Raw genomic sequence first — 26,639 nt, forward strand, 5'->3', positions numbered from 1 at the left:
CACTGTACCCAACCACCTCCCCCACCCCCACCCCAGGCCGTCCCTCTCCTGGAAGGAAAGAATTTGAGGAGCTCATGTGCTACCATGCTGGTAGAAAGTTCTGAACTGCCAGAGGTGGCAATTTGCTGTTTAAACAAAGATTCTAGGAAAGGCATCAAACCCTAAAACCTGCAAATAGTGGAGTTTTTGGCAGAGATTGTTTGAGCTGCTTCGTACCTGCTCACGCATTTGCAAGCTGTGCTCAAAGCCTAAACTGCTGCTGGGACTGCCAGGGTCTTCCCACCCTATCCAGGAGCTGACACAGTCTTCAGGACTTGGTGCTGCAGATTCTAATATTCTCAAAAATGGCCAACAGTTTCCCAGACTGTTCTGATGGGTCCTATCCCCAATGCATGAGATGTGTTATGTTACCTAATTCTTGTCATTCCCATTTTATGGACAAAATTGTTGCTATTCAGCAAGGCGAATGACTTGCCCAAGATGCACAGCTGACGAGTGGCAGGACTGTGACGTGAGCCCAGGCAGTTTGATGCCAGAGTCTTAGCATTTAAGTCACCCTGTGCCTCATGCTAGTTTATGGGGACAGGGGATGGTTTCTAAGACTTGGCCCCTGGAAGGGTGCTGTCATCATCTTCCGTGGTTCCACTGGGAGCCCTGATAGCCCCAGCTGGGCCCCAAGTGATGCTGCTGGTGTTTGTCTCTATCTGCCCAGCTCTCCTCACTGTGTAAGACTGTCTGCTTGTGAGCAGACAAGTAGTCCTGCAGGCCAGCACACAAGGGCCATGACGGCTGTGGGACTGCCTCAGAAAGGTTGTGTGGTTTGTCTCAAGCCTTTTGAGTCTCAGACAAGCCCAGCCCAGCAGAGTCCAGGCTGCCACAGGCAGGAAGTCAGGTTGGTGAGTGGGCGAGAGGAAACTGTGTCAGGGCTGGGCCAGCCAGGGTAGACTTCCTGGAAGAGACCGCCAGCTTTAATCCAGGCCTCTGATCTGAGAAGGATGTGGATGACAGAGGAGGGCACGGGGTGTGTGTGACAGCATGCTGGTTTGGACAGCTCAACACCTACCAGCTCAACACACTACTCACAGTCGTGTGTCCTGGCAGGACGTGGCTGATCTCAGCAGGGCAGGTGTCCAGACCCCAATAAACCCTGGGGAGCCATAGAGGGACTGAGGGCTCTGTGGAAGAAGGGCCTTGAGAAAGGGCAGCCACTTTCCCTCTCCATTTGCCCACAACTCAGATTCATACCTCACCCCTAGGGGCCTCTGTCTATCTTTGGTATCCTTCCTCACAAAGTGGGCAAAAATCCTCCCTCCTTCCCCCAGAGCTTTCTTTCGTAACATCATCAGAACCATTGTAGAGCACTGTTGCTCAGGGTGCTCGAGGAGCTTCTGGGTCACCTGGGCCGTCATTCAGTTCAGGCTGTGTGGGAAGCGCCCGGTCTCTGTAACGACAGAGGTCTGTCGTGTCTCTGCTGAGGTTTGTACTTGGGGAAGTGAGTTCCCTGCATGGATCCCTCATCTTTCTCTCCAAGGGCCTCCTTGGGATATCATCATGGGATACCCCTGTGAGTGGGCAGCAGGTGGAGCATCTGGCTTTGCAGTCCCCCCACCTCCTTTGGTTCCAGCCTCGTGACTGGCTGCCATGTGTCCAAAGGTGATGGTCACCAGGCAAGAGCTGAAGACTGCAGTCAGCCGTAGGTGTGGTAAGAGTGTGCACCAAGCCCTCCTGCATGGGTGGGTCTCCTGCTCTTAGGACAATTAGAACATGGCTTTCACTGGCTCCCGTGATTCTCTAGGAGAATTTTGGTTCTGCTGGCCTGCTCCTGTCTGTTCAAGATCTTATGTGTTCCCACATGAGAGGCTGCCTGGGGTTGAGAGAGAGCAAGGCTCTGGGCTTGAAATCCTTCCTGCCTCCTTCTCCCTGAGTGACCCTGGACAAAAAGGCACTTTTGGAATCTTTTGCAAAATCATCATCTCTGTGGTGTACTTGAACCCTGGGTTTGAACATGTGGCCGGAAGGAAGATTCAGTCTTGGTGGCTGTACCTATCCCTGTGTTCCTGCTATGATACAGCACAGGCCAGTAGACACTCTTAGAGGGCAGAGCTCTCATTTGGGGCTGCTTGAGTGCATTTTTGGTGGCGTGTTATCAGTCTTTATGAGGACTCCCTTGGGCTCATCTTGCACCTGGGGAAGCCAGCCCTTTGTGGGGTGAGAAAGAATAGTGTGAAAGGAACTTTGTATCCTGGACTCCCCCACCCCCTACCCTCCCACCCTTTTGGAATTAAGTGGATTAGGCCTTGTGTGATTGTGAATAAAGTCCTGCTGCTGGGAACCATGGGGGTTTTGCTTAGAGCAGGAGTATGAGAGGAGGCTGCTGCTTGGGGGAATAAGGAGCCTCAGGAGGCCTTTTTAGCACTGGACAGGCCAGAGATGCTGAGAATATTGATTTTGGGTTTTTTTGTGGGTTTGGTATTAGGGTTGCCTTTTTTTTTTTTTAAGGCTAGGGCTTTGTCCTTCCTGCTTTCTCTTTATGGCACTTTCTGTTCTGTCTCGTCCATTTCTTCTTTCCCCTCTCTGTTTCTCCTGCTGTCACTTAGTCCTTCCCCTCTCTCACCTTGCCACTTTCTGTCTGAGGAGTTTCAGGCTTAGCTGGGCTTCTTCTCTGCAGCCCGCAGGCTGAGGGCAGGCATAGGACAGATGGGGCTGGCCAGGTGCTGGGAATTCATCCTAGTCACTCTGAAAGTCTCCCCCCAACAGGGTAGGGTAGGTGTAGGGCAGGAAAGAGGAGCATCTGGCTGTGCCCATGCCACTCACAATGTCCCCTCCTGCTGCTGGCCTTGACCAGTTGCTGGTGGCCTTGGCAGCCAGAGCAGTGGAGTCAGGAACATTTGGGCCAAGCTTGTAACCCGAGGTGTCTTCTGTGGAGTGTGGGAAGTTAGTTTCAACTGTGGCCTCCACCTTTGGGTCTTCTTTTATGGCTCAGTGGTATGAGACTTTTGCTCAGGACAACAGTGTGAGACCAGGAGCACTGTGACTCCCAAAGATTCTCTGGCTGAGACTGAGGAGAGGAGCTGGGGTCTGAGCCAGGGCCTCAGAGCCAGTGGGAGGAACTTGTGGAGAGTCTGGGAGGGCTTGAATGTTAGATGCAACCTACCTCTACTCTAGAAGCCAATACTGTCTTTGGGCTGCCCCATACTAGCTGGGATGAGCACCCCAGAACATCTGACTCTCTAGCCTGCACCCTGAACCTGACCCCCTCACCTCACTGACCCTCAGAGGCTATTTTCAGGGGTGTAATGGGCCAGGGCCTGGAGCTACCACACTCATCACCCCATTCCTAAGGGTTCAGCCTCCAACAAGGGGCTCACAACTTGTTCTGTAGGTGTTCCCCCAACATAAAGTTTAATCCCCCTTCTCAGGCTGTGACAGAGGGACTGGCAAGTACTCTCCATGCTCTCTGGCAGGCAGTGGCACACAGAGTAGGAGTTGGGGGTGGGGGATGGGATAAGAGCACCCACTTATCCCTTGAGTGCTTCCTATACACTAACCACAAACAGAAGAATCTAAGAATGGGTTGTATCACTCCAGTGTCATGGATGCAGAGACCAAGACTCAGAAAGGCAAAGTAACTCACTCAGAGTCACAGAGCAGGGGCATGCCCTGGCTGGGCTGGAACCCTGGCCTGTGGGCAGCCAAGTTGTGGCTCGCAGCTATCCCTGGGGATCAGGAGCCAGACCTCTCTCCTAGGTCACAGTCTACCCATCTATAAGATGAGGAGCTGGCTGCTCTGCTTGACAAGGTCCCCCGCTTCTAGCAGTGAAGACTTTTTTGGTGGGCAGTGATCGTGGGCAGTGCTGGGGAAGCAGACAGACAGGTAGTGGCACAAGTAGACAAGCAGCGTGGAGACTGGCTAGAGGGGGCCCCAAGATGCCACTCCTGAGCTAGCTAGTAAATGTGCCAGGGGAACAGTCAGCTGTGTGACAGGGACAGGAGCTCTGGGGTTATGACTCAGCTTTGAAGACCTTTTTCCACTGTACTCCATTGCCCAGTTCAAGCCTTTAGTCAGGCTGAGCCTGTACCAGGGTGCATCTTTACCCTAGGGAGGCCTGAGAGAATGGGGATGAGTCACTGTTTGCCCATTCCTATGACAGGAGTGTCCCTCAGTGCTGCCAGGTTACTACCCTGGTCTCTCAGAGGACTTCCCCTTCCTCATGGCTATGGCTCCATGGCATGATCAGAGACCAGGAAAATTTCCCAGAAGCTGGCTGGGTGTGGGAACCCTCAGAGCCCTCTAGCTGAACAGGAGCAGAAGAGAGAGAGGGGCTGGCGGGGGGGGGGGGCCCGGCGCGGGGGGGTACCAATGGAGATTGGAAGCCACTTGCCCCTGCCTCTCCTGGGAGAAGACTGAGTAAGGTAATGGATGCCTGTGCTCACCCAAGCCTGTGTGGGGAGCTGCAGGGACATGGATGAAGCCAAGTGAATTGAGAGCGATGCCAGCAGATACAGTGTTGGCTGTTGGCTTCAGGAAGAGCAGGTCTGGGGGATGGAGTTAGAAGTTTCCCTAGGGTCTTTGCACTGTGCCTCTTGGAGTAGTCCAATATGTCCCCCCTCCTGTCTCCCACACACATTTATTCCTTGTTATCTTTGTGACATCTCCAGGGGGACAGAATCTCAGGGGTGCTGAATCTCCTATGTCTAGGGCTGGCCAGGGGCATGGCCTGCTGGGTGCCCTGGTCATATCCTCACTTGCCTTGGTCACCTTTTGCTTAGGGAAGGTGGCCACTGCCCTCTGTAGCCCCAGCAGCTATGTAGGCATCACTGTGGCACAATGTGGGACACACACTGGCTGAGGTGGGAGTCTTCGTGAGGAGGGACCATTGAAGGAACATTGCTTCTGAGGTTAGAATAAAACATTTGTATTTGCTGAAATCTTCCAGTCTTAGGGTGAAAATGTCTCATTTTTACACTGTCATAGGAGAAATAGAACCAGGGTAATGTTTTACTAATTATGTAGCTGATTTTGACAGAAAAATGCTTTTTTCCTCTAAGAAGTTAAAGGAGGATAATAGAACCTGTACCCTCTGAGTATGTACTCAGGGACCTCACAAGGCACCTCAGCTCCTCCCCCCAAACTCCCCACTGTCAGAAGGCTGTGGGCAGAATGCTGGGATCTGATACCTGCCTGGGGCAAAGGGAGTTCTTGTCCTGCCACTTCATGTGTAATCTCTGAGCGGGGTGTGTTTGTGTGAAGGTTGTAGCTCTCTCTGGGCCCCTATTTCCACCTGTGAAGTAGATGTTGGTAGTCCCAGACCAGCCTGTCCTCCTGTCCCCATTGCCACGTGTGAGGAGCCTGCACACCACAGATGGGGAACTGGGGCTCAGAGAAATTAAGGAATAAGCCCCAAGGTCACTGCACATTTTGCAGAAGGGGACTTTGCTCAAAAGGATGTATGGAGGACTTGAGGGTATAAAGGTGGCTTCCATTTGAGGGAGTGAAGATATGCCTCTCCTCTAGTCTGCCAAGCTGAGAGCTGGGTGAGTTCCCTGGCTTGGGTCCCCAGCTCTCCACCTTGCTTCCCCACCTGCCCCCAGGGTCTCTCCCCTGAGATTAGCCTTCTCATCCTCTCACCACCAGGAAGGGTCTTTCCCCTCCTCACTGAGCTTTTCACAGCAAAACAGAATCCATAGACTTGATTTTTCATTAATTTTTGCAAAGCCAGGTCTAATCCTGCCCCTCTCAGGATTTGAGACCATTTTCTGTGACCTGCTGGATTCCAGAGGCTGGGATCCCTCTGGGTGCCAGAGGCTGCATCTGGATTTCCCCAAGTTTTGAAGAACAGGGACATGAAGAGTGTGGGGCCACCTGAGGGCAGACCCAGGGGAATCCTGAAGCCAAGCAAACCTTAAAGCCCATATCCACTCAGTATGCACTTGGTACTGTGCTAATCTAAGCCCTCTGTGTATTCTCATTCCATCTTCGTGGCCATCTGGGAACTTGCATACTGTCACTGTTCCCATTTTCCAGATTGGACCAGTGAGGTTCAGAGAGGTTGAATGGTCTGCCCAAAGCTTATAGGCAAGTGGAGGATGGAAGCGACCTCTGCTTCTGGCATCCGGGTCTGTCTGACCTGGAGTCCCATGCCCATAGCTAGTCTTTCATACTACATGGCTCCCAGCCTAGGGTACTGGGATTTCTGGGCTTGCCCAGCCCACACTTATGTTCCTGCTGTCTCTGTCCCTCCCTGCCGTGGAGCCCAGCTCAGCTCTCTCTTTCTGGAAGCATTCTTCCCCTCTCCCACCCATCTCCACCTCTCCCCAGACCTGGCACTTCTGCCTTTGTTTCCAGGTTGTCTGTAGCTGGTGGGAAACAGATAAACTGAGGCCATCAAAATTTAGCAAATTGAAGGAGTCTTGCGTTCCTGACTCGACAATTTCCAAATGTGTGTCGGATCTCCTGTCCGCGGAGGTTCCTGGGAAGACAGCCAGCTTGGAGCCTCAGCCACCCTCTCCCATCCTAGGGAGATGGTCAGGGAAGCTCCCAGCTTATCAGCTGTCCTACCCTCGTCCCCGCACTTCACTCCCTGTGATCAGGTGCTCTGGCCTTGGCCTAGAAGGGGGTTATTTGGAGGCTCCCCTTATTCCTAGGCTCCCTTGGCTAGGCTTCCCCACCTTGCCTGCTCTGCCAGGTTCTGGATCTAGAAAGAAAAGAAACGGGAGAGAAGGAGCCAGGACTAGTTCCCTAGGGCTTATATCCTCACCAAGTACCCTAATTTACAATAACTCATCAATAAACCCCAAAATCCTTGAGGACAGACTGCCTGTGGATGCATTCCCAGCCCTATCTCTGGGCCTAGCCCTCAGGCAGGGCCAGTAAATATTTGCAGAAGTAGGGAAGGGATTTGTAAAATGGGCAGGCCTCCCTGAGCATGAGGGTTGAATCTTGGTTCCCAAAAGACTCCTGGATGCCAGAGGTGGCTTACATATGTAAGCCATGAGACCCCGAGAAGCCCCAAAACCTCCCTGAGCCTGAGTCTCCTCGGCCACTGTTACAATAACCACCAAGTGGCAGAGCCTAGTCTAGACCCCAGGGTATGGGGCCAAACCCCACATATGAAAGGAGCAAAACAGCTATCTGCGTGGTCCCCACTGCCTAGATACCAACAGGCAGGTTCAAGTCCTGACTGTCACTGCCCAGCTGTGTGACTTTGGGCAAGTCACCTAACCTCTCAGAATCACCGTTTCCCCACAGTTAAAAGGATGAAACTGGTTCTTCTCATGATATGGTGAGCACTGAATGAGGTGATGTCTATGACCAAACGCTGTGGCCAACACACCGCTGGCCGAGCACCAGGGAGACAGTTGTCATGAAGGGGTTGCTAAAACTGATCTGACTCTATCAGTCCCCGAGCATCCAGCTGGGGCCTGGGCATTTGGGGACTGTGGTGTCATGCAAGCTGACCTCCCTGGAACTTAGCCTCTGAGGAGGAGAGGTAAATGGACAGGGCAAGTGGAGGACAAGATATGGTCAGAACTTAATGAAGCGAGGTCTGATCTGGCATGAAGCCAACTAATGCATAGCTGCAGAGTTGGTTCCATTAGCTCCTTTAATGAGATACAAAAGCTGGGGAAATGAGTGTGTGAGAGAATAATGGCACACGTCTGATGCTCTAATTCGAAGCTGTGGCTAAAAAGTTAGACTTGACACTGCCAGCACCTCTCCAAACAGAACTAGTGTCCTTGGATGGGGATGGGAGTGGGGGAGTGGAGGCAGTGAGTGAGGGGAAGAGGGGCATGGCTCTGGCTTTATAAGAAGATACTGAGGCCTTAAGAAGGAAATTCCTGCTTCTGAATCCTGAACTTGAGGTCAATCCATCCCATCCCATCTCTGAGGCTATGGCTACCATTCTGAGTGGACAGAGCAGCTTGCAAGGGTCAGGGGCTAGCAGGGGTGGTCCTCATTGGTGTTAGCAGCACAAGGCAGGGGTGGTCTCAACAGCTGGCTATAAAATGAATCTTGCCATTCCAGTGGCATGTGTTTCTCATAAAATTAGAGATCTGTCACCATGGGAAAAAAATAATACCAAATAATCAGACTGGGAGCCAGAAGGGATCTTAGATATGGCTGAGTTGAACATTCTTGTCAAAGAGGGAATGTGGTAAGTTCAAAGTGTGTGTATTTATTTATTTATTTATTTATTTATTTATTTATTTATTTATGAACGTCTTAAATTTTTAGTCCTTTCTTTACAGGTTACCTAGACCACTTTTGATTAAGAAAACTGTAGAAAGTTAGTAAGTACCACAAGCAAATGCCAGGCGGTGGCATGTGTCAATTTTCCACAAAGTTCTGCTTTGCGGGGTGTCTGAATGTGCTGCTCGGGGTCTCCACTCACATTCGCTGGAGTCAGTTGCGGCAGAGTTAAGTCCACAGGTCGCTTCTCCCCATATTTATTTGTAAACTCTTCAGTGTTCTTACAGAATTTTTTACGGTCCTTAGAGTATTCTTCAGCTAGATCAGCCCGAAGTGGTACATGGGCTGGGGGTCGTTCACCAGTGCTCTGAGGGACTGGATTACTTGGTCGGTTTTGGTTGCTGGCTTCCAGTTTTCAGCACTAATTACTGGCAGACAGACCTGCCCCTTTTCATTGATGTTTGGGTGATAGATCTTTGTTTTAAATATGATCTTCGGTGGTTTGAATGGGTACTCTGCTGGAAAGTTTATTTCGATTCTGAAGACCCCCTTATCATATGGAGGGTTGTCAGGAACAATAAGCCCTTGCCGAGTCAATAAATTAGCTTCATCAACCTGGATGTTCCGGAAGCTTTTCATTCTACGTTTGCGGATTTCTTCAAGCTCCTTCATCAGCCTCCTGCCGGCCGCCATCTTGGATCTGGTGCTGCTTCAAAGTGCTTTTTCTTATCCATAGCCTCTCTCTGTAGAGAATAGAGGTTTCCCCACAGTGAACAGAATGTGATTTTAAAACCTGTATTTTCCTATAACATTCTGTCCAATTCTGCTGCCCGATTGTTGGGTGTTGAACATGATGTAATCAATAGCCCAGAAATGCAGCTCTTCAGCATTCTGGTCTGCCCTTGCCTGAGGCTGGGACTAGACCCCCAAGTGGGAGAAGATGTGATAGGGGTTAGGGACATACCAGTCCTTCTACCTCTCTCTTTTCCATACTCTGGCACAGAACAAAGCTGAGATTCCCCAGAAAATAAAGGGTCTGGTGATGTTATCTCAGCCTCCTGGTGGATGTGCCAGGCTACAATGCCAAGTGCTGGCCTTAGTCTTTAGGAGGGAGTTTATTATCAGATAGTTTCATGCGAATCTTTCTGTATCTTGGAAAATTATTGTCAAAGGCGTTTTCAGAATGTCACACTTTTCCCTCATGTAAGGTCTGATGCAGAATCCCTTTAAGAATTTGGTCTTGGAGGGGTGCCTGGGTGACTCAGTTGGTTATGCATCTGACTTTGGCTCAGGTCATGATCTCACTATTTGTGAGTTCAAGCCCCACATTGGGCTCTGTGCTGACAGCTCAGAGCCTGGAGCTTGCTTTGGATTCTGTGTCTCCCTCTCTCTCTGCCCCTCCACCGCTCTTGCTCTGTCTCTGTCTCTCTCAAAAAAATAAACATTGAAAAAATAAAAAATAAAAATCTTAAAAAAGAAAAAGAATTTCGTCTTGAAAAAAGTTCAAGGAATGTCTGTGCTTCTCTTCATGGGGTGATAAAAGCAGCAGAACCTATCTGGTTTTCTTCTTTGCCAAAACTCCCAGGAAGCTCAGAATTAAATTGTATTTTCAGTTGTAGTTATGAGTTAGTTACATGGGTGTCTGGTATATTTAATTTTTCTCTTCATTCTAAAGAGAATCTGATGTTTTTTGTTTTATTTGTCATGCTTTAGGATTATAAAATGCCTGAAATCATGTTGTCAAATGAATAGAGGAGTGGCAATAATAGACTTCTAGTGGCTCACTGGACAGTGAGAACAACTGGATACCTGGCTTCCAGGAGATTCCCTTTGCTGTAAGAATGATGTCTCTCAAGCCGTGGGTTGTCAAGAACTCCAGAGTTAATATTTCTTAATTTGTTAGTGCCTCACTGATGGGAGAGATTGCAAGCCAGCTCTCTTTCCCCGGAAGGAGTGGGTGTTCCCCTAGAGGCCACACAGCAGCTTGGCCCAGGCTGCAGGTTAACTGGCTGGGAGTGTGGGGGTTGGGGTGGGGTGGGGGAGGCTGCCTGTCCAGGCTGGTGGCCTTGGGACTTCCTGTGTGTGAGACAGATGGAGATAGTGTGAACACTTTTACCTGAGAAGAGCCCAGCCCTGGGGTTAGCTGGATGTGGACACTAGATATGTGGGTGAGCATATGGGCCTGGGTGGATGGCCTTTCTGGGGCTGGGAGGTGGCAGTAGTAGGGTGTTGGGGCTTGTCCCAAAACTGCGTCTTCACAGAGCCACTGCAGACATCCCAGCTCTGTTCGATGCCCTAGGAAAGCAGACAGAGTGCTTTTACAGCTCTGGGCAACGTGAGGTGATGCAGAAGATGGGGCCTCAGTGAGAGACGAGGTCTGAGCAGAGGGGTCTGGGCTTGGTCACCTGCTTGGGCAAGGCTGTCACAGGTTAAGTTGTGGTAGCAAGACCTCCAGTCTTTCTTGGGCACCTCTCTGTGTCCAGTACTCTGGTAGGCACTTCAGAGAGATAGAAAATGTTGGATGAATAGATGGACAGATGGGTGGTTCCCATCTCTGGGGGTTCAGAGTCCCTATTGCAGGGAATGGAGACACATGCATACCCACAGCCCCTCACTTGCACACTTCCCCCACCCCCCATGCTCCCTATACCCATACACCCTCAGGGACACACCCCTATACATGCATGTACCCATGTTCCTGTGCACATCCCTACACACACCCCTGCTCTCGCACACACCTATGCACACGTTTATTTCAGAACAAGTTTCCCGAGTCTTGTAAGCAGTAGTTTTGGCCAGTGCCTCTTCAACTTGGTGTCACCCCCTCCTCCCATTTCCCCTAGGGGAGGGGTTGTCTGGACACTCTCTCAAAAGTCCCTTCTCCTCCCTGTTCAGCCTTGCCACACTCCAGCTTGGTGGCCCCAGGGCAGTGACTTCATCTTCCTGAACCTCTCTTTCCTCAGTCTATAAATTGGGGTTGCTGGTCCCGCCCTGCTTGCCTCATAGGGCGGCACCAGCATTCCCATGAGATAAGGGGAAAGAGAGCGTTTTGTCAACTACAAATTGTTTTCCAAACAGTCAAATGTTGCTATTGCTTTCCCAGCTCCTGAACTCAGGACCTCCTCCATCTACACGTGAAGCCTGTCCTCGGGTGGGACGGAACACAGCAGGGAGGGAGAGAGGGAGCCTGGCCAGTCCCAAGGCTCCCATTCCACCTGGTGCCGCTGGAGGGGCATGGGCCCCGCTGCCTCAACCTTTGTCAGGGTCTACTGTCTGCTGGGGTTGGCAGGGATCTTGGCCATTTGGCTGTAGGGTCTGGGGACAATTTGGCAATGGAGAGTGAGGGAGAAGGGAGAGGTGGAAACTGCTTCATCAAAGCCTGAGTCTAGAGTGGTGTCATTTGTTCAAGGATATGTCATCTCAGATTTGATGCTCATCTACCTGTGGTGGGGGCCCTCACCTCAAGTACAGCCAGGAGCCCACCCTTAGGAGAAAGCCAGGGTTCCGTCTCACAGGTATGTGGGTGCCTGCTGGGCATAGCTGGAGCTGCCCAGGAACCATCACTGACACTTAGTTTTGGTGGACCCCTGGGGGGTCCAGGGGACATGGGATGGGAGTGAGGCAAGGGTGGGGGATCTGCTGAGGTGACTACCCCCCTTCTTTTCTTCCTGGCTGTGACTAGGGACCAGGTGGCCCCCATGAAGTTCAGGTATTTGGATAGGTGTCCGTGGAGACTCAGGGGCCGCTCCATGAAGGCAGTGATGTGGGAGTGGGGCTATGGTAGTTACTTTGCAAGGAGCTTCTGACCTTTGCACCTCTGAACCTCTGAGAGATTCCCTTCTCCCAATCTAGCCCAAACTCCATAGTTTCTCTCTGTGAGAAACTGAGGCCCAGAGACGCAAAGGAACCACCCAAGGTCACACTGAGAGTAAGAGTAGAACCTGAGCCTCCTATAACTTACCCCTGTGCTCATTTCTATGCCTGGGAAAAAAGGGCTCTTGCTTGGAGACATCTTTTATGAAGGATTGTATGGACTCATGTACCTGCATGACTGAAGCCAGTTTATAGCCATAGCCTGTGGGCTGGAGCAGTCAGGATGGGCTCCTTGGAAGAGGTGGTAAAATCTGGTTCACCATCTGTTGAGCTTTCCTGGGTCCTCCTCAATTTAATCTTATTCTGTCCTCATGGTGAGTTGTGAGGGTTTCATCCTCTTATCTCCACTTTCTAGGTTTACTTGTTCAATAAATATACAAGTATTATCTGAGCCAGTACTCTGTGCCAGGCCCAGAAACTGGGACCCACAGGTGACCAGGCAGATTGGCCATGCTCTTGTGGGCCCACAGTCTCATGAGGGAGGCAGCATGGTGCCAGCCTGGCTGGGGAATCAGCCGTGTGGCCTGGGACCAGTTACTTTCCCTCTCTGTGCCTCCATTTCTCAGCTAAAGAATGGTGATAACAAAACCCCTTGCTCCTAACATTTATAAAGTGCTCAGAACAGAGCCAGGCACATTGAAAGTGCAATATCTATATGTGTGTGTTTGTTTAAAGAGTTATCAAAGGAACAAGCTAATTGTAGGTTGTGAGCCAGTGCTGCACAGGAGGGAGGTAAAAAGGGTGATGACGTGGGAGCTTGCTGGGGAGCTGGAAGTGTTTCTATCTTGATGGGGGTGTGGGTCACGGGGTGTGCAGCTGTCAAAACTCATTGAGCTGGGCTCTTGAGACCTGTGCATTTTACTGTATGTGAAGTATACCTTAATGAGCAAAACACATGTATAAAAAAAGAAAAAGGGTGAAGGGAGAATGAGGAACTCTTGAGGTCCTCTTTAGTCGGGGTGGTCAGGGAGGGCTTCTGAGAAGAGGTGACATTGGGGGGACTCCTGGAAGAGGAGAAGCCTCTGGCTATGGAGAAGAAAGATGAGGAAACTGAGGCTCTAAGAGGTTTGGGGCCACACTCAAAGCCAACCCAAGGGATTAAGAGTGACAGCCCAGGAGATTTCTTGATAGCTGGGCCTGGGTGGGACCAGGTCCACGGCTCTGGCCCCTGTGATCTCCCCTGCAGAGAAGTCAGTGGAGGCATTTATTGTGTCTTCTGGGGGCAGCCATATCTCCACCCCTGTGCCTGTTCTCAGGGCCTTGGCACTCAGAAAAGGACTATTTTAATCCGTGTGGGAAATGGGTTCCTAAATATGGACTGAGTAGGGTGGGAGCCATTCAGAGGCTCCAACTCAGGGCAGCTCCACCTGTTCCTCCACCTCAGCAAAGCACAGGGTACAGTCTTAGGCCATGAGGCCCTCTGGCCCTCCTTTGCCATCCACTCCCTTCCCCCCACTCTCTCCCACACCTCCCTTCTAGCACTGTGCCCACCCGGCCGTCTTTTGTTTGTTCAGGAGCTCAGTGTTTTCTGTTGGCCCCAGCCAGGGACCTGCAGCTGGACCTGCCCTGCCTCTTCTCTAAAACTGCTTTCAGCCTGATTGGAGGTACAGAGGCCAAAACCACAGGGGGAGGTGCTGGGAGGTCTTTGCAGACAAGGAGGCATCTGAGCTGAGCCCAGAAGTTTCCTCAAAAAGAGGGAGTTGGCCCAATGGGGAAGGAGAGGGGCAATGGTGCATGTGGCATAGGCATAGAGTAAGGCTGTTTGGGCCTGGTAAGTACATTATTCTGACCAGAACAGGAAGGGTTGGGAGCCAAAGGTAGCAGGCAATGAGAGGAAGGCAAGCCCTGAATGGCAGGGGAGGTGGTGGCTATTATTTGGAGCCATGGGGGAGGGCATTTAAGGGGTTGGGGCAAGGATAGGTAGGGCCGAGGACCTCACTAGGGGTGTTCCAGCTGTGCGCTTGGGATTTTATGAGAGAAGAGAGAGGACTCTGGTGTAGGAGTGAGATGCTAGTAGCAGGGCAGAGTGAAGAGGGGGTCCTGGAGCCAGTCTGAAGACCCCTCCAGGACACAATCAAGTCAGACCAGACTGGGCAAGAGATAGCAAGGGGCAGGGAGAAGTGTAAGGAGGCCACACAGAAAAGAGGTGTAGAGGGAACAGAGCAGGGACGGAGGATGGTACATCTTGGGTCCTGTGGCTAAAACTGGGGTACTCCTGGCTACAGCCACCTCAGGTAGTGTGGTGAGTGGGAGTGACTGAGCCCCTGCCTCCAGCACTGCAAGCAAGAGTCTGGTACTCAGGAGCTGTGTGGGCAGAGAACTGAGGGATGTTCTGGGAGGCAAAGGCAGCGTGAGCAAAGGACCCATGGTTTCCAGGCTGGGAGTCTGCCTACAGCAGCCTCCATGCACACCCCCACCCTGGACTGGTTAATGGAGCAAGGACCCCAAAACTGGTGGAGGGGCTTGCCCAGCTCCCTGCACCCCCAGGCTAGGTCGTGGTTAGCTGCTGCAGAAATGGGGGAACAGCTATGGGGCAGCAGGCATGAGAGCCTACTGCCTTCCTCTGTGCTCCTGTCTACCTTAGCCTAGAGAGCTTGGTCCCAGAGCTGTTCTTCACAGTGCCCTGCAGAGGGGAAGGCAAGGCCAGGGATGGTACAGGGTCCTGCAGGTACTGAGCAAGATGAAACTGCTCTGAGCCGTAGGCTTGAATTCTGACCCTGTTCCTCAACCCTGATCAGCTAGGAAACAAATGGGGCTGGGTCTCAGGTGAGCAGCCCTGTGGGGAGATGGTTTGTCCCTGTTCTCCACATTCTGGACCACCTCACCCCGCATGCTGACTTCTCCTCCTCCCCTATACCTCCTCTGAGCAGGACCACTCCGGGGGGCCTTGCTCATTTCCAGCAACTGGCATTATGGTTGGCAGCCATAGCCTAGGGCTGAGTTAACCTGAATGAGGATCCTGGTGCCTGCCCACCTGCCACCTGCCTTGCTGTGATGCATCCTGTAGGGATGACTCTGTTATTACTCCATTTTACTGAGTTGTGGGCTTTGACTTGGAGCTGTGAATGTTTGCCTGAGGTCATACTGAGTCACTGGGAGAATTCAGCCCCAAACTCAGGCTTCACCTGACCAGGATGTTACCTCCCTCAACTAGGGTGCCCCCTGCCCCCAGACACTAGCTATGGGTCTACAACTCTTGTGTCATAACATTGCAAAAGTGCAGCTCGAGGGATGTGTGGCCCCTGACCTGGGGTCTCATACCTGATGTGTGATTTGCTTACAAAGCCCACTCAACTTCCACTTCCCTGGCTGCCCTGGAGAAGGCATGCAGGGCTTCTCTAGCCTCTGAGTCTTTCTAAGCTGTCAGCTACCCCCAGGGCCTTCCTGTGGCCATTGGACCACAAATCAGAGAAACCTAGATTCAAATCCTCATTCTTCCCTTTATAAGATGGGTGACTTTGGGCAGGTCACAGGCCTCTCTGAGCTTATGTATTCTTGTCTGCAAAGTGAGGGCAGTGGCACTATCTGGGTGGCTGCTGGAGAAGTGGGCTGTGAGCCTGACACTTTCTGTGCCTACCTTCCCTCAGCTCCTGTATGACAGCCCCAAGGCCCGGCAGGAGGTGGACCACCACTGGCAGGCCTCAGGAGGCCCCCACATCGTGCGCATCCTGGATGTGTATGAGAACATGCATCACAGCAAGCGCTGTCTCCTCATCGTCATGGAATGGTATGCTGGCCTCATTGGTACTCCTGTGGCCCCCAGGCTCCCACCATTCTTCTAGGCGCCCTCTCTGCTCTTCAGATAGCAGCTATGGGAGGCACTCTAGCCCTTGAGGAGTAATGGAGGGGCAGCTTCAGGCATTGCCCATAGAGCTGTGCAGCTGCTAGCCACAAGGCCGTTCCCACAAGGATGGGAAGGGAACCATGGGGGCTCCAATTTGGCTTCCCTGAGTGTGATTTCACTTTGGGAAGAGGGGCTGTTAGAGTTGTCAGAGAAAGCCGCCAAGTCCTGATTGTGGGTCAGGGGAGATTTGTGGGGGAAGCAGGACACACACAGTCACCTCCTCAGTTTGTACTCCTGTGGTCCCTCCAGATACTGGGAGCCAGTGGCCTCTTCTACCTTGGGCTTCTCCCAATAGCACTGTGGCTCAACCCTAGCCTTCCTCAGACCCTGGGCCTCGTGTCTACACCTCAAGCTCCTCCCCACCTACCTTTAAGTCCTTCCTCATCCTATAGGTTAACAGCTCTTGAGTCAGATTTGGGGTTCAGATCCTGGCTCTACTACCCACTGGCTGTGTGATTTTAGATAGCCCTTAACCTCTCTGAATTTTTGTAACTGCCATGTAAAATGTGGAGGAAGATCTAAATGTAGTATTCACCCTGTACCTGACTCCATTCTAAATGCTCCATGTGTATTGCTTATTCAATCTGTGCAACTCTGTCACACTGGTGCTATAAATCCCATTTTACAAAAGAGGAAGCTGAGGCACAGAGAGGTAAAGGGACCAGCCCTGGGTCACATAGCAGTGCACGTGAAGGGTTTGCCCAGGGTACAACACCCTGTAGGTGTTCAGAAAGCTGTTGTCATGATGATGACAATTGACATCTCCTCCCTTATATGAAGAAGCTGAGGCTTGGATGGAGGGTTGGGCTGCCCAAGCCTCAACCAGATGGGGGCAGTGATCCTGGTGAGGATCCCTGGGGAGCCCACCCTATTTCTAAGAGTCCAGTTAAACCCACCCAAGCTGATGGCCCACTACGCACCAAGTTCTTCAAGGCACGAGGAGGCTGATGCTGACTGTTTCCAGGGGCAGAGCGGCAGGGCCTGAGGTCTGGGCCTGTGATTCAGAGCAGGGGCAGGCTGACACTTGATTAGCCCACTCCCTGCTTACAGTCACTTTTCTCTTCTAGCATGGAAGGTGGTGAGCTATTCAGCCGGATTCAGGAGCGTGGCGACCAGGCTTTCACTGAGAGAGGTATGTGCATGCAGCTGGACCAGAGGGGGTGTTCCAACTGAGATGAGTCACAAAAAGTTGCTGTGTGATGCTGGGCAAGGCCCTGCTCCTCTCTGTGCCTCAGTCTATGCAGCTGAATAAGAGATGGTGGGATAGAGTGTTCATCCTCCCAAGGAGTTCCATGAATTCAAAATACCTTGTCAGAGATGGACTCTTCATGGCTTTGGGATGGAGGCCTCAAAGCCTCTTGGTGCCAATGAGCATCTCAGCTGGGAAGAGGTAGCCCAGGCCTGAGGAAGGAGGTAGAGGGGGACTGTGCTTTCTACCCCCAGAGGAAATTAGGATGAATGGGGGTGAGGGTATAGGATGGGTGTCCTGGGTGGCAGGACTGCTATCACCATCTTGTGCTATTCCAGGGGGGTGATAGGGTGGGGGCCCCAGGCTGCTTAACTTTTGACTGGCATCACTGCCTCCTCCTCTATGTCTGCAGAAGCTGCAGGAATCATGCGGGATATTGGCACTGCCATCCAGTTCCTGCACAGCCGGAACATCGCCCACCGAGACGTCAAGGTGAGGCTCTAGGACCCAGGTTGGGGGACCAGAGAAGGGAGTACACAACCCTCAATGGCTCCCAGTACCCACTAGATGGAGGCGAGTTTCCTTGATCAGCATTCAAAGCCTCTGCCCCCTGGCCCAGACTGCTCTTCTCAGCCACTTCTCCCATGGTTTCAGCATATTCCTTCTGCTCTAGCCAGATGGGTCTCCTTGTTTCTTTTAAACACTGTGTAATCCCAGTAGGCTTAAGCATAAATGAGTGCTTGCCTCAAGCCAGTAGACACTGACAAGCATCTTGTTTAATTCTCATATAACCCTGTGAGATAGGAGCCATTACCCATTTTACAGATGAGGAAGACAGGTCTCAGAGAGAGATTGTACCTTGCCTAAGCCTGCACAGATGCCACACTGGGATTCATTCATTCTTTCTTTCAGCAAGGACTTTTATGAACATGCAATGTACCAGGTCTCAGACAGGGACTGCCTGACACTGTTGTGGCTTCTGTGAAGTAACAGCCATAGTTTTGGTAGATTAGGCCCTCTAACGCTAGCATTTTAAGGGAAAGAAGCCATTTGCTGGGAGGCAAGGAGGAACCAGTTGAAGTAGTCCCAGCTCCTGGGTCTGTTTGCCCTTTCAGTGGATGGGATTCAGACACTTTCTAGAGGTTCAGCTCTCCAAATGTCCTATCTAGGGAGGACTGGGTCCTATAGGTCATCAGGATTGGATGCATAAAATGCAAACCGCATGAGGCAGTCCCACACACATATGTATACACGTGCCAGCCACCATCAGAGCAGAATCTGTGAGTCCCAAGCCCTCTACCCCAGGCTTAGAGCATCACCCTGAGGCTTACTTCCTCCTGAGACTGGGCAGAGGGGAGTGGAGGGCCCAGCTACAACATCAGGCTCCTCCTCTGGCTGAGTACTGCCAGTCCATTTATCTTTTGATTCTGGATACACATGGAGCCAGGACAGACTCACCTTCTGATCCCTTGCTTTATTTTGGCCCTGGCTTCCTTTTTTTCCCAAGGAGAGCAAAGCTTCTTTAGAGGTGACTCCCTTGAATAAACTAAACATGCTTTCCTGCTTTCATCCCAATCCAAGATCAGATCATCTCAAATAGAACTGGAGAAAAAGCTTTCACTGGCTCCAAACTGGAACTCCATCCAATACCGTGTCCTTTTACCCCAGCTCTGCTTGAGGGTCTCTCCTTTCCTCCAGAGCCCTAGGTCCTACCTATTCATTAAAAACCAGCTTCAGGGGGCTCCTGGGTGGCTCAGTCGGTTAAGCGTCCAACTTCAGCCAGGTCACGATCTCGCGGTCCGTGGGTTCGAGCCCCGCGTCGGGCTCTGGGCTGATGGCTCAGAGCCTGGAGCCTGTTTCCGATTCTGTGTCTCCCTCTCTCTCTGCCCCTCCCCCGTTCATGCTGTGTCTCTCTCTGTCCCAAAAATAAATAAATGTTGAAAAAAAAAAAACAACCCAGCTTCAGGACTGCCTCCTCCATGCAGACCTCCCCGCTTCTCTTTTCCTCAGGCTCTCTGTGCTTTGCAGCCAGGAAGAACAGCCTCTGGGGCCTAAGTGGTGGGGGCTTTCTTCCTGAGCAACCTCGGGCAGGGCTGCCCTGCTCACTTGTTCCAGGTCGGGCACAGGACACGGGCTTGGCAACATGACAGCCTACCTTGCCCCAGAACCTTCATTTTGGTATTTCATGGCAGCATTACCAACACAGGCTTCAAAGTTCCTGCCCCTGGGCTCTGTGTGGCACTTGGCTTTTCACAGCTTTGGCTGAACACCTGCCTCTGTTTCCCTTCTGTGAAAGGAGGCGTTACCTCCCAGCCACCTTGGTCTTCTCCATATTTGGCCCACATTGTTGGTAACCAGGGCCCCGGTCTTTTTAGTGAGATGGAGCTGGTTCCTCCTGAATGGATTGGGGTGAAGGAAGTCTGCCTGAAGATCATTTTGGGACTCTGCCCCTGCTTGGTGCCTAACTCCAGACCAATGTTTTATCTTCCTGGCCCAGCCTGAAAACCTGCTCTACACGTCCAAGGAGAAAGATGCAGTACTCAAGCTCACTGACTTTGGCTTTGCCAAGGAGACCACCCAAAATGCCCTGCAGACACCCTGCTACACTCCCTATTATGTGGGTGAGTCCTTGGGATATGGTTTGTATGTCCCTACTCCCACTGGACCCTGCTGTGGTGTAGGGCAGCCTATGGGTTGCAGAAGCCAAAGGGTTAAAGCCCAGTAAGGAGGGAGGAAAGGATTCTATGGAGGCGGTGACGTGGGGGGCCGGAGGCTGCAAAAATATTCTCCCAAACTTCAGCTTCTGCTTTTGAAAATAGATCCAGGAAAATTCTGGCTGTGGCCTGTGAGCTGAATGACATCACAGCAGCTCTAAATATATACGTGATAAAAGGCTGCCATCAGCTCGGGACGGAGCCCAACCGAGGTTGTTTTTCTCCAGTTTTTATCTTCCTGGGATTCATATTCACAAAGTAGGCAGTCCTCCCCTATTACATTAGAAGGATACAGGGCACCAGCCACTTGTCTTGAGGGAGAGGGTCCCTTAGACGGGGGCATGGACGGGATTTGGGGATGTCACCTTCCAGAGAAGCTCCCTGCTCCCTTATGAGTGGGAAGCCCAGATCTGGAAAGTGTCCCTACTGTGAGAGAGGGGTGATGACTCTATTTACAGAGGGCTCTTTTCTCTCAGGGAGGCCTTCCAAGAGAGCTGCTGAAGGGGTGGGGAACCCTTGAGACAGCTGAAACGGTATCCTGTTTACCAGGATGTGTTTTGCAGTATTTTGGCTTGGAAATCTTCTGGCCTGCCCATCATTGCACAGGTGGGAAGAACAAGGCCCCATGGGATGGTAGCCAAGCTGAAAGTGGAAACCAGAGCCCTACCCTTGGCCCCTCCTTGCCCGTGATCTAGGCTGTACATTTAGGGAGACAAGGGACACAGAGCAGCTGGTGGCCTGAGGCCCTTCACCTGTGGCTGGACTCCACCAAATCCCAGACTGACCTTCTCTCCCTCTCCTCCCTCACCAAGGCTGATATTGGCCCGAAGAAGCTAGGAAGCTATCATTCTTTACAGCCCAGCCTAAAAGCGGGTTTATTTTTTCTGGGAGCGGTTTTTCCTCCCCCAACTTCACACACATGCTGCCTTCCCAGAAGGTGCCAGACACCAGTCTGCTCTGTCCCACCCCCCAGCCCAGGCACCTGCTCCCCACCTTTCTCAGGCTTCAGGCTCCTATCTGGGCTCCAAGACCTTTGGGCTGAGAGCCCTCCTGTGCCCTCTGCCCTGCTAGCTCCTGAAGTCTTGGGTCCAGAGAAGTATGACAAGTCGTGTGACATGTGGTCCCTGGGCGTCATCATGTACATCCTGTGAGTACCACCACCTTCACCCCTATACTACCTCCTCATATCCTCAGAACCACTTCTGCTCTGCCCCCCTCAAACCTTTGGTGAACCTTGAGTGGGTCATTCTTCATGCAGGCTGCCCTTCCCTTTTGGTCAGGGGACACCCCTCCTTCAGGCTGCCTGAAGGTCTCTCCTTGCCAAGGGCAGATGGCATTCCTAGCATGACCCCAGAGTCCAGAGGGCTGGTATTCTTGCCAAGGTGGCTGCCATAGTGGCTGCCTATCTTCCCAGTCAGGGATTTGGGGAGGGGAATGGGTCCACCCTGGTGCTGCCCTCACACCTGTGCTGAATGACCTCCATTCTCCTGCAGCCTGTGTGGCTTCCCGCCCTTCTACTCCAACACGGGTCAGGCCATCTCCCCAGGGATGAAGAGGAGGATCCGCCTGGGCCAGTATGGCTTCCCCAATCCTGAGTGGTCGGAGGTTTCTGAGGATGGTGAGCTTGCTCCACTGGACCCCATCAGCCTTCATTCTGGGAGATACCACTTTGGTGTCAAAGCAACCTACGTTCACATCTTGTGTGTGTGACATCCCATATCCCATATCCCAGCTGTGTGGCCCTAGGAAGGTTACTCAAACTTTCTGAACCTCAGTTTCTATATCTACCAAATGGGCTCAAAACTCACCTCCTCAAAATTTCCTCTAACTCCTGTCCCTTATTAATATTTTCCCTTTGAGGACCCTGTATCCATTCTCTATGGCTACTTAATGAGCTCTTCCCAACACTTAGTAGCTTAAAACAAGAAACAGTTATTAGCTCACTGTTTCTATGGGTTAGGAATCTGGGGGCACATGTAGAGTGGGGTGGGGGACTGACTTTGAGGGACTCTGTAACTTCCCCACTCCCCATTCTTCCTCTAGCCAAGCAGCTGATCCGCCTCCTGCTGAAGACAGACCCCACAGAGAGGCTGACCATCACACAGTTCATGAACCATCCCTGGATCAATGTGAGTGCCTCTGTGCCCTGTGGTGGGCAGAGTGGCAAGCTGGAGTGGGGCCTTAGGCAGGAGGGTGATGTCTCTGGAGGTCCTGGGGCAGGCCACAGATGTGTGACAGGACCCCACCAACAGCCTGACTTTGCCACTGCTTCAGTCAGGCTCCTTTGCCTCCCTGAGCCTTGGATGTCCCATCTAAGACAGGAAGAAAGGGGGTGGGGTGGGGAGCCAGTGCTGTCCCAGGTGCCTGCAGGTTCTAATCCATGGGCTTGGGGCTCCTTCCAGCAATCGATGGTGGTGCCACAGACCCCACTCCACACGGCCCGAGTGCTTCAGGAGGATAGAGACCACTGGGATGAGGTCAAGGTAGGTGGATGCTGCCTCAGTCTCCTTACAGCTTCCTGGGGTTTGGAAAAAGGGACTCCAGGGTGGTGGCTACCAAGATCCTGCGTCATCAGCCACTCCCCCATGCCTAGACACAGGACACCTGACTGCACTGGTGTCCAACTGTGGCACTCAGAGCACTGGGCTGCGCTATTGCATTCAGGATGGTGCTCCTGGCTCACAGGGACTTTGGGCCAGGGGCTTAGTGAAGGGGATTTGGCCATAACCCCCCTACAGTTTCTATTTTGGAGAGTGGTCAGCCTGGTTTTAGACTTAGTGGAAGCCAGGTTTGAGCACATGGGACAGCAGCTCAGAGCCCCAGGTTACCCTGGACACAATCTTCAAGCTTCATGTCCTGGGTGCCTTTCAAGATGATGTCCCCTGCAGGCCTATGCTTCTTAGCAGGTGACATTGGCCAAGGTCCCTCTCCTACTTACACTAGTGTGGTCCCAGGGAGTCACTATACTTTCTGTGCCTTAGTGGATAAGCTCAGGGTCCACCAGAAAGGACTGTAGTGAGGATTATGTGACACAAGGGGATGGCCCGGTGCTGGGCGCTTGGGCAATAAAGGCTGTCACTGCCCTCATTGACATTAGTAAGGGGCTAGAGGCAGGAGGGTGATGGTTCTTGAGGCCAGTATGTCCTGACCTCCGTGGGTATCTGTCTGCAGGAGGAGATGACCAGTGCCCTGGCAACCATGCGTGTGGACTATGACCAGGTGCAGATCAAGGACCTGAAGACCTCTAACAATCGACTGCTCAACAAGCGGAGAAAGAAGCAGGCAGGCAGCTCCTCAGCCTCACAGGGCTGCAACAACCAGTAGCTCATGGGGCCTTGGATGAGCTGGGCCTCTTGGTGTGGCGTATAGATCCGAGTGTGCTGTGGCCCTGACCCAGAGGGCCTGGGGTCATTATTTATAACAAAAGGATCATTTTTTGTTGTGTTTTAATTTGTCACTTGGAACATCAGGATGGGAGACCTTGACTCCAAACCTCATTAGACAGGGCCCAGAGCCTGGGAGTTAGGGAGCCACCTGCCTCAGCTGCAGAGACTTTGGCCAGAGTGGCCCCAGTGAGACATAGGTCTGTTCTGCGCTGGGACATGGCCTTAGACTTCTAGGCTACTGGGGGTTGTGGCAGGCTTCCCTCCTCCCATGGAGATACCCCCTCTGTAGGGTAGGCAGATGGGCCTGGCCTTGGGAAAGGCATCTGGCCATTGGTTGCTATGGTGACCAGGGACTGAGTTGCTGTCTCTGAATGCTGAGTAAGAGAGTAAGGGAGGGAGAAGGGCCAATGGAGGGTCCACCTCTGCCTCCTTGGAGAGGTTTGTCTCCCTCACACTACTTGCTCCTCTCAGGATTCCTCCCTTTGGTCTCCTCGAGGCACCGGGGTCAGTCTGCCTGCCTTGCTGGGGGGTCCAGCCCTATCTTGGTGCAACCCCATCCCACAGGCCCCTTGGAGCTCTCTCTCTGCAGAGTCCCTGGGCCTAGTGATCCTGTTACTACCCCTTACCCAAAGAGTGGCTTCTCATCTCAGGTGAGGGTGGGAGGTATTTTTAACCCTTTTCTACTTTGGAAACTGTCACTGTGACAAAAGCCAGCACAGTTCTCCTGCCCCCACCCGCTTACCGGATCCCAGGCAGGAAAGCTTCTCTCTGTAACAGTTCATCCTCCACCTTGTCCTGGCTGATGGCAGGGACTGTCTCTTGGTGTAGTTTTTTGAGGGTGGATGGCTGAGGACAGGACCAAGAGGCTTCCCGTTAATCAGGAGTCTCTTTCTACACTCCAGGTCAGACCTGAGGCAGTAGAGGGCTGCTGAGTGATGCTTAGAAGGTCTGGTTCTGGGTCCTGGCTTCAGCCTCAGTGGGACAAGAGAGGACCTTCCTTGCTGGTCCAGGTTTACCCAGGCCCACACTGCCCAGAGTAGCCTCAGGGTTCTCAGTGCCAGATATGGACCTGACAAGTGCCTGATACACATCCTGGTTCCTGACCCCTCTCTCTGGCTGGGAAGCCCTAGACCACATCAGATAGGAAAACACCACTGGGGTTTACATCTAGATATTAATAAACACCATTTTGGCATTTTCTCCTGGTTCCTAGGTTTCTCTGTCTACATGAGTGGACAAAAGTGGCCCAAGGGCAGTTGCTCACACCTACTAGTGACTGCACCCCCTTCAGGCTTGGTAAACATGCCAGGCTGACTCCAGGGCCACTGTGGCCTTGCCAGGCGTGGAAAGGTCAGAGGAGTGGAGGAATGGCAGCTGTCTCATGCCACCAGCTCTGGGGTGCCCAGTGCACTGTGTGTGTGACACCCACCCCCAGGCCCCGTGTGCACCAGCGTCTGCCCACAGTGGCCACCCCCAGCTGCATGCCAGCCTGCTGAAGGGCGGGCAGAGAGCCTGCTGCAGCACTGAGCTATTTTCAGAAGCTGCCAGATTTCATTTGGCAGCGAGAATGTCGGGGAGGGAAGGGGGCGGGACGCTGGAGACTGTCTTTTGACTATTCCGGCAGCAGAGCACCCTCTGCCCTCGGGAGCCCTTGCGGGCAGCCTGGGCGGGGGGGCCCTGACTCTGGCATATTCCCTCAGCTCCTATCTTGAAACCTCCCAGTTTTCCAAGAGCTCATCTGGCACCTGCAGCTCTCCCTCCTCCACCTCCCGTCCCCTTAGGGTATGGAGGAGGGGGGAAGATGGTAGAAGGCAGGGAGAAGCCAGCACTCCTGAGATATAGACTCCTTCCTAGCTTGGCGACCTTGGACAAGTCCCCAAGCTTTCCCGCCTCATTTCCTCAACTGCAGTGAGGAGGTAGTGCCCACCCTGGGGAGTCATCTGGGGGATCCGGGCCGATGCTGTGTGTGAAGTGCTTAGTGAGCTGCCTGGTGCATGGCTAGTGCCCAGCACTCATGTGCTACCCTAGCATACTTAGCCATCAGGAAGGAGAGAAATACTTGAAGTTGCCAGAGGGATAAGGAACCCAGCCCCAAATCTACCTCTGGGACTTCCCGCCCGGAAAATCAGGCTTTTGCTACCCATGGGGTTTCATTTCCAAGAGCCTGCTCTCCAGAGCAGCATCATATGGGCTTTCTGAATTGCAGTTCCAGTCCTGGGCTTCAAGAAGGGTGGCCCACCCTTTTGAAGGGCTCCTGGGCTCCCCAGATGAATTCTGGGGGCCTCACGGAACCTGTGGTTCAGACCAACCCTCCTCGTGTACTCTGCCCAGTGAAATGCCGGCCAGATGCAAAGGCAGATAGTCTTTCTAGTCACAAAGCTTAAGAGCTGCAGACAGACTCCTTTGCTTGGTTGCTGAGTATGCACTGTGCCTGAGCCCCCATGCTGGGTGCAAGGAAAGCAGCAGTGAAAGCTGCACACAGGGCTCTCAGGAGATTTATACTCATCAGGAAGAAGGATAAGCTATCACACATATGTGCCGAATCACAGGCTTAGTATGATCTGTGAAGAAAGGACGTGGCTTGAGAAGGAGGTGTCATAGGGCCTTTTAAGCCAAAGAGATTAATGCACACCAGTGGCTAAGGAGGGTGCCTGATTAATTTATAGGATTGAAGTCAGAATTGCAGGGACCAGGGTCTTGGGGACAGAGGGACTCTGCGCCCCTCAGCTCTGCTTGTCTGTGCTTCTCCCTGGGGCTGGCCTTGATCTTCTGCCTGCATAGCCTTCTTGGCAGCTAAGACCATGGTTTTAGCAGTCCCAGAAGGGAGGCATCTTCCAGGTGCCTACACTCCAGACCCAGGGAAGGATTTTTATTGGCCATATGTCACCCATCACTGTTGTGGGGAAGTGGCGGGGGGTGACTAGGCCAGGGGGGTGCAGCAGAGGTAGTTAGCAAAGGAGAGGGTGGAATGATTGTCCATGTCTACTTGGCCAGTTTCAAGAGCCCAAGAGAAGCATGGCTCCTTGATCTCTGGTATCAGGTATAGCTCTCACAAGCCAGGGCTAGGAGGCTGGATGCCTGGCTAAGTCACACTCTTTGGGCCTCAGTGTGGCTATCTGTGAAATGGGAGCAAATGTCTAACAATCAGGTAGAATTAGGTGAACTAAAAAGCCAAGTGGCCACATGTTCTCATCAGCCTGTTCAGATACAGGCATTTGCTTGGCCTGCGTGGTGGTTTTCCTGGGAGCTTTCAATAAAGAATCCATAGAGGTGTACTCACATGTGTGCATGAATGAATGCATGTTTGTGTGTGTGTGTGTGTGTGTGTGTGTGTGTGTGTGTGAGAGAGAGAGAGAGAGAGAGACAGAGAGAGACAGAGAGAGAGAGAGGTTGAGAGAGAGAGAGAGATTGCTTCCCAGTGATGCTTCCCCTGACCCAGCTG

At 52.4% G+C, this 26,639-nt stretch overlaps 1 protein-coding gene and 1 pseudogene across 2 annotated transcripts in view; one reads left to right on the plus strand and one right to left on the minus strand.

Moving 5' to 3' along the window:
- MAPKAPK3 (MAPK activated protein kinase 3) overlaps positions 1–24,397 on the plus strand; it is a 28,423-nt gene extending 4,026 nt beyond the window's left edge. For both annotated transcript variants that reach the window (XM_040445496.1, XM_040445498.1), the window contains exons 3-11: positions 15,652–15,791; positions 16,976–17,040; positions 17,510–17,589; positions 19,595–19,718; positions 20,883–20,958; positions 21,305–21,429; positions 21,855–21,940; positions 22,214–22,294; positions 22,983–24,397. In XM_040445496.1, the coding sequence (XP_040301430.1) occupies positions 15,652–15,791; positions 16,976–17,040; positions 17,510–17,589; positions 19,595–19,718; positions 20,883–20,958; positions 21,305–21,429; positions 21,855–21,940; positions 22,214–22,294; positions 22,983–23,135 (930 nt within the window). In that variant the 3' untranslated portion in view covers positions 23,136–24,397. The remainder of the gene's footprint in view (positions 1–15,651; positions 15,792–16,975; positions 17,041–17,509; positions 17,590–19,594; positions 19,719–20,882; positions 20,959–21,304; positions 21,430–21,854; positions 21,941–22,213; positions 22,295–22,982) is intronic.
- Positions 8,218–8,896, minus strand: LOC121011254 (ubiquitin-conjugating enzyme E2 L3-like; annotated as a pseudogene).
- Positions 24,398–26,639: the final 2,242 nt, after the last annotated feature.

Source organism: Herpailurus yagouaroundi, unplaced genomic scaffold (assembly GCF_014898765.1).
Source record: "Herpailurus yagouaroundi ecotype Mexico unplaced genomic scaffold, PumYag 193, whole genome shotgun sequence".
NCBI classification, from domain to species: domain Eukaryota; kingdom Metazoa; phylum Chordata; class Mammalia; order Carnivora; family Felidae; genus Herpailurus; species Herpailurus yagouaroundi.